At 54.5% G+C, this 14,527-nt stretch overlaps 2 protein-coding genes across 2 annotated transcripts in view; both read right to left on the bottom strand.

Annotated features, from left to right (window-relative positions):
* Positions 1–1,691: 1,691 nt before the first annotated feature.
* Positions 1,692–4,534, bottom strand: MUSTN1 (musculoskeletal, embryonic nuclear protein 1). The gene is made up of 3 exons (XM_007984557.3): positions 3,510–4,534; positions 2,193–2,325; positions 1,692–2,007 (listed from the first exon to the last, which is right to left on the bottom strand). Exons 1-3 carry the CDS (start codon positions 3,516–3,518, stop codon positions 1,901–1,903), a joined length of 249 nt encoding a protein of 82 aa, XP_007982748.1. The 5' UTR covers positions 3,519–4,534; the 3' UTR covers positions 1,692–1,900.
* An 826-nt stretch (positions 4,535–5,360) lies between these two features.
* Positions 5,361–14,527, bottom strand: part of STIMATE (STIM activating enhancer) — a 64,440-nt gene continuing 55,273 nt past the window's right edge. Inside the window, exons 5-8 of the mRNA XM_007984567.3 lie at positions 13,736–13,848; positions 12,625–12,702; positions 11,713–11,862; positions 5,361–9,223 (exon numbers count right to left, since the gene is read on the bottom strand). Of these exons, the coding sequence (XP_007982758.1) occupies positions 9,107–9,223; positions 11,713–11,862; positions 12,625–12,702; positions 13,736–13,848 (458 nt within the window). The 3' untranslated portion in view covers positions 5,361–9,106. The remainder of the gene's footprint in view (positions 9,224–11,712; positions 11,863–12,624; positions 12,703–13,735; positions 13,849–14,527) is intronic.

Raw genomic sequence — 14,527 nt, 5'->3', positions numbered from 1 at the left:
CAATACAACTGAGTCATAAAGCTGGCACATCCTGTGGCACAGAGCTCTCCACATGGGGAGTTTATTGACAGGAGAGCATGGAACAGAAGACAGAGCTGATAGTGCCAGCAGCTCCGAGGGGTGACTGGGGTGGCGTCCGGTGGAGCGGAGGGAGCCCAGGAATTGCTGGTTGAGAGAGGGCAGAATGCCATTGTCGTGAGCAGTGTGACGCTGCCACAGCCCAGACTCAGGGGAGCGCTGCCCAAGGGCCTGGGGTGGGTCCCGGCTTTACTAAAGTTGAAGCACTCTGCGCCTTGTAAAGTGGGATTGAGTGAGAACATATTATGCGCTCTGGGCGCCGCTGGGGTTAGTGTTCCCTGGTGGCTCTGAAGAAGCCAGCTCCTGAATCTGTGTCCACACATGGGTATAGATGAGTCATAAAAATGTGGCCAGGTGCCAAGTCTTGGATCGGGGAAGGACAGCTCCGTGAAACCAGCTCTGAGGGGGCCAGCTGCCTTGGGGACCTATGGGGGGTCTTGGGGCAGCCAGTGGCTTCCAGAGGCTGGGGACGGTTTTCTCTACCAGTCCTGTCTCCATGAGAGGTGGCGGCAGGCCTGGGGCAAGGGTGCCATAGACTGGAGCTATTTCTACAGCTGCAGAGACGACGCTCCCCTTCCTCAGCATGACTGGCCAGAAGCCTCATCTCTGCGCACATCTCCACTGCTCACCTTTTTGGCTCTGGATATGATTGGGATTACACGGGGGAACACACTCCTTTCAGTGTCTGGGGAAAAAGTCTCCCCATGGGGTCCAGCAAGTAGGACCAGGCCCTTCCTCACAGCAGGTCTGCTCCCTTGGGGCACAGAGCACGGGCCCAGCCCGGACCCAGGGCTATATTAGGAGGCCAGGCTGGCCGGGACTGTGGGAAAGGTTCTGGGCAGCCAGAACCTCCTGGGGCAGGAGGGCATCCCTAGCAGGCGTCAGCCCTGAGCCAGGCACCACAAGCCCAGGCTCTGCCAGTCCAGCTCCGAAAGGAGCCACTGTCAGCCTGTCCACAGTCATAGTCTTGCCATCAAAACAGGACAGGCCTCTATGGGTCTTCTGAACTTGGCAGTTCCAGGCACACAGGGGACAGAGGACTACAGAGGGAAGGGTCATGCAGGCTGAGAATCTGGTGTTCCTATGCCCCAGGCGGCCTGGTGGGAGCAGACTGTGGGAGGCTTATCCCCACTGTTTGGAAGAGACAGTAGCTCAGGACACTGACTGCCAGAGAGGAATCTCAATCTGGCTTTGCCTTGGAGGGGACAAAAGCTGGCAAGGAGGCAGTGTGAACCAAAGTGCAGGGAGAGGGGTTTGGAGGTCCCCAGGTGCTGCAGAGCCTGTGGGCCCTCAGAGGCTTCTCAGCAGCTTCTGTGGAGGGCAGGGGCAGAGGTGGTCTCTGAGACCCCACCCACTTCACTCTGAGCAGTGTCATCATGGCCTGCTTATGGAATAGGCTCCAGCTCAACTCCTCTGTAGTATAAAAGGGGAAACTGAGGCTCAGAAGAGTCTGAAGTCACAGGTCAGCACTGGGTCTCCACATCCAAGGCAGCATGTGGCAGTGGCCATCACAGCACCTGTGCTATCCCCTGGGATCCTCCCAAATGGACATGTTCCATGTTCCCACCCTGTCCTCCCTCAACAGTGGCCAAAGCCAGGGACCAGCCAACACCTTCCGACCGCCAGGGCCACATGGGCATCCTCTTTATTGGTGCTTCCAAGGTGCTGGTGCGGAGCCCTTGGCTGAAGGGCCAGGACTGTGGGGGAGGGTGGCAGCCCCAGAGACAGCAGGGGCGAGGAAGTGCTCTGGCATAAAAAAGAGTTCCTGGGAAAGGCTCCTGTTTCTGAGCATTCGGGCAGCAAGGGGAGTGGTGCGCACTTCTCAGCCGAAGACACTCTTGGCGGGTCCGGCTTTGGGCTTCTCAAAGACAGTCTCGGTGCCTGTGCGGGTGCGGCTGAACACCGAGGGGGCGGCCGAGCCAGCTTGCTCTGTGGGAGGAGGCAAAGTCAGGGGCCAGCCTGGCTTCCTGGGAGGGAAGGTCCCTTATGATGGGTGCACCCTTTCCTGAGTCCAGGAATACTGGATTCTCAGAAAAGGATCCTTGACCACCTCCCCCCACCAGACACACACCTGCACCCCCACCCCCAGCCCCAGATGGTGTGAGGACACTCACCACACTCCCGCATGACCTGGTAGGTCTTGGACTTGATTTCTTGGTTCTTGGTCAGGTTTCCTCGGGCCCCCTTCAGGTCCTCCTCCTTCACAGGGGGACGCTTCTTCTTGATAGGGGCTTCCTGAGCACCAGCCTTGGAGATCCAAGAGCCTCATCTTACTACCTGAAGTCTCGAGGCGGGGACATCTACCTCTGTGCCTTGGCCCAAACCCCTCTTCTCTGTTCACTAAACCCAAGCCTATTCAAGACTCTACTCCTCTTCCACAGAAAGCCTTCCCAACTATGCTCCACCTGCTGCAGGTCTCCCAGCTGTCTTGGTCTGACTTGCCCATGTGCCCTTCCCCTATAGCCTGGGAGCTCCTGGGAGCAGTGGCTGCTGCAGCCTCACACTGGTGTGTCTGTCTGCCTGGCCAAGCTCAGGGCTGGGCACAGTGGGGAACGGTGAAGGGGACTATCTCTGAGGTTGGGCAATACTAGGGCATTTGGTTAGTTCCAAAACCTGCTCACTGGGTGCCAAGGGGTCCCTCAAGGATTGCCCAAAAGCGCCAGTATTTACTTTGTGTCTTTGGGGCTGGAAATGGGGTAGAAGGACCAGATGCCCACAGAGTTACAGTCCAAAGTGGCCACCCACCCACGGAGCAGGCAGCAAGGACAATCCTCTCCCTTGGCAGGCTGGTCTGTCCCTCCAGGGTGGGGGGCACCCAGGCTCAGTGTTTAGCCTACCCCTCAACCCCAGGCGCCTGTGAGTCTGAGACCTGCCTGTGCTTGGGTGCAGGTGCAGGCATTTCCTCCGTCAGCCTGGCACAGGCTCCTCAGAGCAACACACTACACCCCTGCACAGGGATGCACCCAGCTGTGCCCCTCTAGCCTCATGTACACACACATACAGCTTCATGCATATATCATACACAGAGACAGACAGACCTATGTGTGTAGCTACACACAGCGTGCATGGTTGCAGGGGCCATAGCTGCAAATGCACAAAGCTCTATACACTGAGTTACAGCAGCAGCACACACATGCATGCACACAAACGCGCCCCCTGCCCACACACACAGGCACATGCAGAGATCTATCTAAGCCCCCACCCCTAACATTTCTCTCCACTCCTCCTAACAAGCCATGGAATACCACCAAAGCCACACAGAAGAGGGGTTCTTCAGGGGGTCCTCCCTGAGCCCCCATCTCCCAAGGGCTGCAGAGCCTCCAGTTCATGCTTGGGGCTCAGTTCAAGACACAGCTGCCAGAGCCGAAAGTGTCCAGGACTCCACCTCCGCTCCCTCTGGCATCAACACAGCCCATGCTGGGCCCTCCTACCTGGGACATGGTGGGTATTGTGTAAGCGCTGGGTCTTTGAAGGTGCCTGTCTGGCAGGCAGCAGCTGCTGGAGAAGGTCTGAGCGGAGCCCAGCCCTTCTGGAACTTATATAGCCTGCTTGCTTGTCCCGGAGAGCCACTGCCCCTCCTCCGGCAGGCTCCCTGATGATTCAGGTCCGCAGGGTCGCTGGCTTCAGAGTTTATTCTCAGCGATGAGAGGGGCTCCGAGTACTGCTGCCTGGGGGTTGCAGCCCTGATGAAAGCAGATGGCTGCAGAGACCCTGTGCCTTCCGGGACAGCTGCTTGATTCCCCCGGGGGAGGTGCTGGCACTGGTGGACTTGCTATGTGTTTACGGATGTGGGTCCTGGAATGTGTGACCATCTGAATTGTTCCTCTGCAAGGGTTCATCCCAGTGTGTGGGGTGGGTGTGGGGTGTCCCTGAGGGAATGGAGGGCCCTAGCCGGCTTGGACTGCTCCAAGCTTGTTTTTCTTCCTCTTCCATCCCTTCCCCTGGATTCCAGTGGAGAGATTTTCCATCCCTGCATAGTGGTAGAGCAGGAGCTTCTCGTGTCTGCTCCCTTTGCTCACGGCAAGCTCACTGGGCCCTGACAGCAAACCCAGAGAGAGGGGCTGCCGCAGGCCCACAGGTGGAGAGCCTGAGGTACAGGGGCCTGGGGAGTTGCTCAGCAAACCCAGAGAGAGAGGGGCTGCCACAGGCCCACAGGTGGAGAGCCTGAGGTACAGGGGCCTGGGGAGTTGCTCATGGTTTTGCTGATGTACTTGTCCTTTGTCCCATTCCAACTGCAAGTTCAGCGAGGGGGAGTAAGGGGTCTGGAAAGGACCAGGCAGGAAACCATGCTCGATGGTGAGGGCACTGAGAGAAGTGGGAGGAAGGCTCAGGCTCAGGTCTCCGACTAGGTGCGGCCACCACAGGAGGGCTGGCCTGCAGGACAGTTTCAGTTGGGGGACAGTGAAGCCCACTCCAGGTACTGAGCTGCAGAGACAACAGGCCCAATTGCTCCCCTGGAAGGTCACTTAGCTCTTCTCTGCTAAAAGCTTCTAACACACTCCTCCTTGCAAGGGGAAGATCCCCCAGGGCACAGGACAGGACCCTAAGCCTGGAGTGGGTGTGGGGAATAGGTGTGCACAGGAGGTTGGCACCCTCCCAGTGACAGACATATCTAAGTCCTTTTCAGTTTATGGAGATTATTTTTATCCTTGAAGGCTCCAGGCAGATGGAACCCAACCAGGCACTGACATTTGGTTATCCCAAATGCCACTCCATTACTGTCATACTTTGAACCCCACCCCAATACCCCTCCTGCCATCCTGGCTCCAGGAGGCCAATGAGAGGACTGCCAGGCTTGATCTGAGACAAGTGCTGACATGAGGAATGCCCAGGATGTGGCACATGGGCCAAGAGGCCACCGAGGGCAGGCCAGGCCTCGTGGGGGCCTTCCACTAGCTCCAGGGGTGCCCCTGCAGATGGCACCTGACGCTGAGGCTCTGCCCAGGGACCTGCCTTCCAGCCCCACAGCCTCAGGGACGAGGATGTGGACTGCTCACTGCTTATACTCTACCTCCCCAACGTGACATCCTCCTCAGAGACGGACTTGCTTTAATTCTCACTAGCAAGGAAGTGGAGATGGACATGGCAAGAGCATGTTTGGGTTTTCCCTGGGCAGATGCGGGCTCCCACTCCTGCCATGAGGCTCCGTAAGGTTCCTTCTCACTCTGGTCTCTGGGGAGAACTTTCTAATTCACAGGGGAATCTTTTTTGACCCTGCCAAGCTGTTTCACCTCCAGAGAACACACAACCAACAACCACAAATGTGATGGCTTCTTTTTTTAAAAAACTGTAATAAGATGCCAAACTTTATTGTAAACCATTTTACAATGTAAGTACATCATCTCTTTCATTTCAAAAAAACGTTTCTGTGAATCCTTCCACCACCGATTACGCACCCCCACTGGATGGCTGCTGAAGTGGGCCATGGTTTTGCTCGCATAGGTCTGACTTCTAACAAACTTCAGGAAAAGAAAAATCAAATTTAAAACAACCCAACCAACCAACCACCAACCAACCCAGGAGCTCAAGGTGCTCGTGGCAAGTCAGACCGTAAGTCCCTTACCAAAAGCCAAGCCCCTCAGAGCTGCCAGTGTTTCACAAAGTGAAACAGAGAGCTCTGCACTCTCAGCCGCAAACGTGTGAAACTTCTAAAAGCCAGCCCCGCACTCTACGAGGCAGCTGCTCTGGCCAGTGGGAAGCTCCTTGTACTGCCTATCTTAGCCTGGCTGCGAAAAGGCCAGTGAACTGCAAGGGCAGAGTGGGCTGCCAGCTGGGTGCTGTTCCCTCCAGGGTTCTGAGGCAGCCTTTGGACATAAACTTGGGGCTGCAGCCTACAGGCTTACACTGCCTAAGGGAAGTCACAGCTTGGATTTGAGCCTTTTAACATTTTCCCTGAAGAAAGAGGCATGACAGGTGACATTAACCCATGACTCCCTGTTGCCAGGGAAGACACAAGTTAAAACTTGAGGAAGGAGACCACCAGCATGGCCAAGGGGCCACAGACCTCCTCTTACATGTGTGCAAGCTGAGTAGACCAAGAAGCCATCACCACCTGGGATCTCACCAACATCCCCCCTTGCCCCCGGGGTTGCCATTGTCAACAACCCTCTGAAACCAAAAGGAAATAACAGTATCAACCACCTCTTCCATTTGGATATGACAGTTCTACCTCATTAGTTTATTTCCAATAGTTACAAGAAATTTGTTCATGACCTTGACTTGCAAGGTTCCATCACAGGTGGCTTGGCTGAGGTCCAGATTTGGACAAATCGGATTGATAGCACACAATATCCAGTCAACGTCCCATCATTTCTCAACATGGTGATGGATGCCATGTGGCCAGGTGAAGAGCTGCACCTCGTAAGGCACCTTGGAGCAGGTGGTGAGGAAACTCATCCCAGGGAGGGAGGGCAGCTCGGGAGGAAGTCCTGACCACAGCCCTCTGATCTGCTCTCATGGGATGGTGCACCACGGAAAAGCCCCCAGTGACTGCAGGAGGCACTCCTGGGGATACAGATTTGTGTGTGTGCACACACACATATACACGAAAAAGTGAAGGCCAAACACGAGAGGTGCCCTATGGTGAGACACCCTATTAGACCCCCATCCCCTGGTCAGCCAGCTGCTAGCTGCAGCCCAGAGACTAAAGCCCTTTCTGAAAATCAGGATACAGGGAAAAACCATCACTCCTCAGTTACCTCTTTGTTCCCCAAACCCACTGCTCCCTGGGAACTGGGCCGAGCCTTCAGATGAGACCATCTGAGGTTTACATAACCCAGGGTTTGTTTCACAGCTTTCACAGATTATGGCTCTTCTATCCCCTGCCCTGTTTGGAAACATTAGGAGCTCAAGACTGAACATGAAGCTCTGATTGTGAGCTCCAGGAAGGTGGAAGAAAGAGCTGCAGGCGCAGGTTGTTCAAACCAAAATGAAACAGGAGGGGAGGAATCAGAACTGAGTCAGTGATGCCATGAGCGCCTCTTAGGAACATGAGTTCCTGACCGTCCTGTCAGGAACATGAGTCTTGGTCTTCCCAATGCGACTGAGAATGGCCTGGTTCCAGCCACTCTTCCCCACTAGAGAGCTGCTGGGGGAAATACTGGCTACCATAGCTGTGGATGGGAGGGAGCACAGTCAGTCTGAGCAGGAGCGACACCGGCAAAATTGCCTCCTACCGCAGTCACAGTCCCTGCTCCTCTCAGCATCCTGGCTCTGCACTCCTGGCGGAAGATGGGCTGAGAAGGCCTCCCTGATGCTCACCTTCAAGTCCAGAACAGGCAGGACTCTGAGAGGCAGAGGGCAGTCCCAGGGTACCTGGTTTAACAGCTGGGTTCATGCGCCACAATTCGGACCCAATGTGCTTAAGTGAAACACATGTTCATGCAGGTCTAAAAGGAAGGTTCTAAGTGGAGTGGCCTCCTCTGCACTTGTCTCACTTAAAGTCCAGCCTGTCTCCCTTCTAGCTCACACCTTAGCAGTGTGGCTTCCTGTTACTAACCATCCGTGGCCATCTCTGAGCTTGACAAACCACTGAGCAGTGCCCCTACCTTGCTGCTTCCACAGCAGGGAAACTGCCGGGGTCAGCCCATTCCACAGTCACTCAGGAAACTCCCAAAGCCACAGGGGCCTATAGCCATGCTGAGGAGTAGGGGCCACTCCCCAGGGAGGGGACACGGCCTAGAAGCACCTTGCCCTGCCTGTGGTTTAGAGAGTGAGCTCTCTCACCCCTGCCTGCCTTAGCCACCTCAGCTTTGGAGGGCGAAAAAAACAGGATCACTTTGTGAGGCAGATGTTCTCCAGAATGCTGTGCAAAACAAATAGACGACACTAGGATGACAGGTACTAGGGCAGCAGGAGAGGAGGTTCCTGGTGCTGCGTCCAGAGGCTGGCTCTGAAGGCTGCAGCAGTGGGGGCTGAGAGGCCAAGACCACTTTAAATCGTGATTAGAGGCTCTGCAGACAGGCAGACCGCACTGGAGTCTGGTAGTCTTGGGTCCTCTGGACACAAAGACCTCTTAGCTAAGCACCTTTCTTGGTCAAATTTAACTAAGACCTCTAATCTGCCAGCAGGAACGCTAGAGCTCGCCGGCCATGGACAGAGCTCTTCCTGTTCCACACACTCTGCAGCTCCTGGATCTGCATCCAGACCAGCTGCTCTAAACTTGGGTCTGATCTTCACAGAACCACTGGGTTTGCTGATTCTAGAGAAGAGCCATCCTCCTTCCCTCCCCAATCACATTTGTCTCATCTTATCATAGGGCATCATCTAACAATATTCCAAATAAAAAACTCCCGACTTTTTCCTCCTACCAGCCCACACCCCATGAAAGGCAAATAAACCCATTTCTTTGGGGATTAAAAAGAGTTTTTAAATACAATAGTATGAAAATATAACTTAAAAATATAAAAGTCAAACAGCATACGGAAGACTTAAAAATCTCTGTTTTGCCCATTAGTCCCATAAGTACTTTGTAGGAAATAAACACATACCCCCAACCCGGTAACACTGTCACAGCTCATAAAACCAGCTTCAGAAATCAATAGTTACAAAAGCCATTTCGAGTAAGAAAGCATTCCATTTCCAACTTGGTCAACGAGTCACTTTTAGCCCAAAGGCATTATGTGTTCGCACTGCCCACAGCCGTGGTGAGGGAACCCACCCACAGTCTGTGTGCCTGTGCTTCCTTCCACCTTGCCACCTGGTCGGACATGGGGCAGGGCCTCAGGTCCCTCACAACACTGTCTGGGACGACAACAAACAAACACAACTCCTTCCTTGCATATTTGGTCAGTGTTTGTAGTGCAACTGAATGGGGACCTCCAGCTGCCCATGGCCCCCTCGGGCGCTGGCTCCTCTTCCCTCTTTTTAAGTCACAGTAGTCTGGGGGCAGGCGAGAGCGGGCAGAGACAGCAAGAGGAGCAGAGGTAGAAAGGAAGGGCAGAGAGTGGGGAAGGAGCGATGCTGCGGGATGACCTCTGTACACCAGCGGCTGGCGGGGCCCTCCTGTCACCCCCAGCATGGGAATGTGTCATACGGGCAGGCCGAATCGGTGCTTCTTTTTCTTCACAGGCTTGAGGGGGGTCAGTCTGCGGAGGTCCTCCTCCACGTCAGACTCCTCCATCTCGTCATCCGCCGAGATCAGGATCTAAGGCAGTGGAGAGGCAGGGCCCGAGTCACCCCCAGCAGGGCCTTCTTCATTTGCCCTCCGTGGACCCTGGGCCCTTCAAGTCTCATGTTTCTTTTGTGTGTGTGTCAGAGTCTCACTCTGTCACCCAGGCTGGAGTGTCATGGCACCATCTCGGCTCACTGCAACCTCTGCCTCCTGGGTTCAACTGATTCTCCTGCCTCAGCCTACTGAGTAGCTGGGATTACAGGTGCATGCCACCATGCCTGGTTAATTTTTTTTTTTTAAGACGGAGTCTCGCTCTGTCGCACAGGCTGGAGTGCAGTGGCGCGATCTCAGCTCACTGCAAGCTCCGCCTCCTGAGTTTACGCCATTCTCCTGCCTCAGCCTCCCGAGTAGCTGGGACCACAGGCGCCCGCCACCTCGCCTGGCTAGTTTTTTGTATTTTTTAGTAGAGACGGGGTTTCACCATGTTAGCCAGGATGGTCTCGATCTCCTGACCTCGTGATCTGCCTGTCTCAGCCTCCCAAAGTGCTGGGATTACAGGCTTGAGCCACCGCGCCCGGCCCCAATTTTTTTTTTTTTTTTTTTTGCTACTTTTAGTAGACATGAGATTTCACTACGTTGGCCAGGCTGGTCTCAAACTCAAGTAATCCACCTGCTTCGGTCTCCCAAAGTGCTGGGATTGCAGGCATGAGCCACCATGCCTGGCCAAGTCTTATGTTTCTTTACAAGAGAGTGAGGGGACGCTCCCTATACTCAGTGAGACACACTAGCCTCCACAGGCCATGTTCACTCCAAGGACACTCATGGGCTACTGAAGCCAGCACTGAGTCAACAGACCTCCTTCCTCTGCTAATGTTCCCCACTTCTCGGTCCACCTCCAGGGGAACCGACCTCCACCAGGACAAACTCAGCAGGGATCTGCAGCCTAAGGTCACCCTGGCTAAAAAAAGCTCAACCATGACACATGCAGTTGTTGAAGCTGCCTTAAATACCGCAGAGGCAGACTGAAAAGCCTCTTTCAAAAGGAAGAGAAAGCATCTGTGGGCAAGGGGAGTCCAGCGTGCCTGCTGAGCCAACTCTGCAACTGCTGAAGACAAATAGCAGCACTTTGCTGTTCTAAGCCCCTGGAATGACTCAGCCATGCAGCTGGGGCAAACGCACTCATTCCCTGCCCGCCTGCCTGGCTCCTTAGACCTCTGAATACCAGGGAAAGGTTGGAATCGCCTAGGTTGGGATAAGGAGGTCCAAAGTCCATCTGTGCAGGGAAACATGAACTGCTATTCTAGGGCAGGGCAAGCACTCTCATCTCCTCTTCCCTGCACTGTTCCCTTGCAGGGCTTCCTGCCTCTAGTCTTGGTCCTGACCACCACACGCCCACTGCTCCTCACTGCCTGTACGAGCACATCTCAGTGTCTCAGCCTGGATCACAGGGCATCGCCCATCTAGCTCGGCCTGTGCCTCACTTCTTGTCCTTCTGTCCTATGCTCCAGAATACAAGCCACAGTGCCTTTCACACTATGGCCCAGACACCAAACCATGTGACTATGAATGCTCATGAGCTGCTGCTTCTGCCCGTAACACTGTTTGCCACTCACCTAATGTTCACCAAGCTCTCATGACAGGCGCTGGCCAGATTCTAGGGACAAGCACCTAGAGAAGACACGGCTTCCCCTCTGTCCTACTCATCTATTCGTCTTCTGAAACTCCCTCCAGGCTGTCCCAGGGCCCTCGTTGGGTTCTGCCTACGCCTCAATCTCAGAACATATTACGGTGTCATGACAAGCTACTTATGTGTCCACCTGCACCTCACCCATGCATCTGACAGACTCTCCAGGGAAGATGTTCGTCTCAGCTTTTCTGCAGCTCCCACCTGCACACAGTGCTCTCCGCCTCGGGAGCTTCCCAGGCCTCCCATGAGCTGGCCCTGCACGCAGATGTGGGGTGAGTGCTACAGGGCCACCAGAACACATATCCTGGCCTCAAGGTTGCCATTCATGGCCACTGTTCTTCCCTGAGGTCCACAGAAGACCAGAAAATAAAGGGGGGATGAGGTTCCTCCTGTAAGGTCTGGTTACCCCTATATTTTAGAAGTTTCCAGCTGCCTTAGCCAACACTTCCCTTGCTCTTTAGTGGTGGGCAGAGATTCAAATACCCTAATGCTTGAAGGTCAACCGCCAGGCCCATGATGGTCCTTGCCAGCTCACCAAACAAGGCAGCACCTCCCTCTCCTGTCATCTCCACCAACAGAGGAACTGTCACAGGCAAGCCACCCCCATCTGCTATGCCCCCCTGCCCTAGGCAGGCCCAAGGGACAGTGGGAATGGGTCCTGGCTGGACAGAGCTGTCTGTCCCTCCCTCATCTCTGGCTCAGCCTCTTCTCCCGCCCTTTGGCTCGCACTGTGACTCAGCACTCAAGGGAAGACCAAACATAAACATGAGACCAGAGACCCCCTTGGGCCAGCGACGTGACGGCTTGGGCCCTTGGAGAGTCGGGGAGGCCGTACCTCAGACTCAGACTCCTCGTGGGATGCGGCCCTCCGGTAGCGGACCTTGCTCCCATTCCTTGAGTCCTGGTTGGCTCCCCTTTCTTCTAGCTTAGCTTTCGTCTTCCCCTTTCTCATGAGGAAATTGTCCACTACCCAAAACATCAAAGCCTGCGGGAAGGAAAAATGCAGGTTACTTTGGGATAAACCATTTTTCAAAGCAAAGCCGAGCAGCCCCCTATCCGCCCACTCCCATTCCAGGTTAAAAGATCCAGAGCTATAGAAAGAAAAACCCAATGCAATCCCCCTGCTATCTCCCAAAGCTTAGAAAGAGACTCCCAGTCTCCGTGTCCTCAGGTTCAGTTTTCTGATCAGTGTGTGCAAGGAACGTGCCCTGAGAGGTCTTTGCTGTGGTAACTGGGGGAACAGCCTGTTTGGGGCCTGGAAGCAAGGTCTCTGGACACGCGTTCCGGGCCCCTCCCCACAGACTCCATGTGGGTGGCCAGCACACCCTGCCATTGTCTGTTTGTCCCAGCTTCCCTCACCACTTCTGTTTCCTAACTTCTAGCCATTGTGCTCGGGAGTTTCTCAAGATCCGTGGTCAGGAATGAACGATGGGTACGTTTGAAACGATCCTGAACTAGAGGCTGGCGCTACACATGGGTGGGGCTTCTTGGTGGGAGGACCCTTGGCAGGGAGGGCAAGACAAAGCTCCCAGGCCCCTCCATCCTGGATGGGGGCCCTGGGATGGGGCCTTGCCTTTTGAGGGGGTAATCCTGCCATTTTCAGGTCTGGGGGTGGGAGAGGTGGCAAATGGTCATGCAAAAAAGACCTAAGGGCTACAAAGTGAGCTTTCTGTCCAACTCAGAACTTTGGACAGGAACCCTGCCAGGCAGGGAGCAAACTGACGTAAAAACGCAACATGGCACTGACGTTGACAAAGAAGGGGACGATCAGCATGACGATGGCCAGCTTCAAGTCTGGGTTTTCAATGGGATTCAACAGGGCCACCTGTAAAGAGAAGCAGACTCAGTGAGGTAGGGAGAGGCCACTGAAGAGTGTGCCTGGGGTGGGTGGGTGGTACCCACAGGCCCTGAGGGAGCCTTAGCTTAGATGCTTCCCCCAAAGCCCAGTGGGAGCATCACCTCATGCCCAAGGTTCCCAGATGAGACTCTCCACAAGGAACCCTTGGAGACAACATGGAGCAGCTGGTGCTTTGGCAGCGTTCCCCTCAGTGTGGACTTGCAAAGTGCAGTGGGCATACAGCCACCAAGCCAGGGCAAAGCAAGCAGTGCCCACTGGGAGAGTGGAGTGCAAGCTTCAGGGGGCTGGAGGAGTGAACTCAGTGGATGCTCATTATAGACACCAGCAAGGAGGCCCCAGACCACGTTCTAACAGAAATCCCACACCTCAACCACCCCGAAAAGACAACAGCTCTGAAAAGCCTTGGCTTATTTTCTTAAATAAAATCCAGCCACAAATAAAACCCAAAGGAGGCCAAGCTGAGCCACTTGTTCTCCAAGGCTTCTGGCTGGTCTCCCGTGGGCATTTGGGGATGAGGAGTGGGGGTTTATCTACACAGAACTGGGGTCAGAGGGCAGAGGCCAGGGTTGGAGAGCCCGTAGGCTGGCCAGGGCATCGACACGCCGAAGGTCACAGACTGTGGAAGCTGCCTGTGGCACCAAATGGCTCAGTTAAACTACCAGCCAAGAGAGATGTGTGACAGGATATCTGCTGATGTAGAAACATGTGTTGCTGCAAGGCCTAAAAACCACCATCAGATGGTAGCAAGCCAAGGGCAGGGACTGTATTTCATTAGTTTTATACATCCTAAGGCTTCATCTAGAACAGACATTTAAAGTGGATGGATGCTAAGAATTGACAAGCTCTTTGGAGTAGTTGCCACATCAGACCAAATCCAGGACGCATTCACAGAGTTAAAACAGAAGTTTGGTTTTCCTAGAGTTGGTGTGTGTTGGTGATGGAGAGGAAGTGCTGCTTGCTCAGCGTGGCAAGGAGCTGCTAACGCAGGGACGAAGCAAACCTTTTTCCACTGAAGTATGAGGAGGACGATGAAGACGACAGATTTTTCAAAAATCATGATCACGATGTAAAGAGCGCACTGCCCGACCCAGGCTCCACACTGCAGAGGGTCTCCTGCAGGGACAGGCAGGTGCTTAGTCACACGGGGGCCAGGCATCCGAGTGAGATGATGTCCCCACCCCACTCCCCCACACACCCCAGAACCCTGGCTGTAAAGGTACTTAATGAGTCCCCCAAAGTCCAAAAGATTACCTCATCCTTAACAGACAAATGCAGCATTTTAAATAAAATCAGAGAATTCCTTATTTGAAGATACTAAAATGGACTTTAAGAGATCCTAAGATGGGATTAAAAAGTGCTAAAGTTAGGAAATGCTCATTGCTGGAGCTCAGAAAAGCTGTTCTTTCTGCCTGCTGGCAGCAGAAGCCGTATGAAGCAAGACTGCTATTCTTATCCGTTGTTGATTTTTCCAGTGACGGCAGGGCTACCCCTCCCTTCTCTGTCCATGAGTGAACTGATGTTTGTGGAGGATGAAGCGGGACCCAGTCGCTTTGTCTCCCACCTCCCCACCTCCCATTCCTTACCCCACTCCCCGGGCCATCCCTGATACCTCAGCCTTGAGAGCAGAAACGTGACTCTGGAGGAATCTGGACTCTGACTGTCCAGCACGGGTCACTCCAAACACCTTGGCCAGGGACAAGGAAGTGGAGAGAAGCCCTTGGGGCAAGGAGGTGGGAGGGATGGGCCGGGGCCCAGGGCTGTGACAAAGGTCCATCTAGGACCCCTTCAGTCA

The sequence above is a fragment of the Chlorocebus sabaeus genome, chromosome 22, assembly GCF_047675955.1.
Source record: "Chlorocebus sabaeus isolate Y175 chromosome 22, mChlSab1.0.hap1, whole genome shotgun sequence".
Taxonomy (NCBI): domain Eukaryota; kingdom Metazoa; phylum Chordata; class Mammalia; order Primates; family Cercopithecidae; genus Chlorocebus; species Chlorocebus sabaeus.
Note: the sequence above shows the minus strand (reverse complement) of the source record. Positions and strands in the feature narration are given on the sequence as shown.

Bases quoted from the DNA above. Each gene is read 5' to 3' on its own strand.
- MUSTN1 (XM_007984557.3), bottom strand. The intron at 2,008-2,192 runs GTGAGTGTCCTC...CTCCTCCCACAG, and splicing joins CCAGGTCATGCGGGAGTGTG to AGCAAGCTGGCTCGGCCGCC.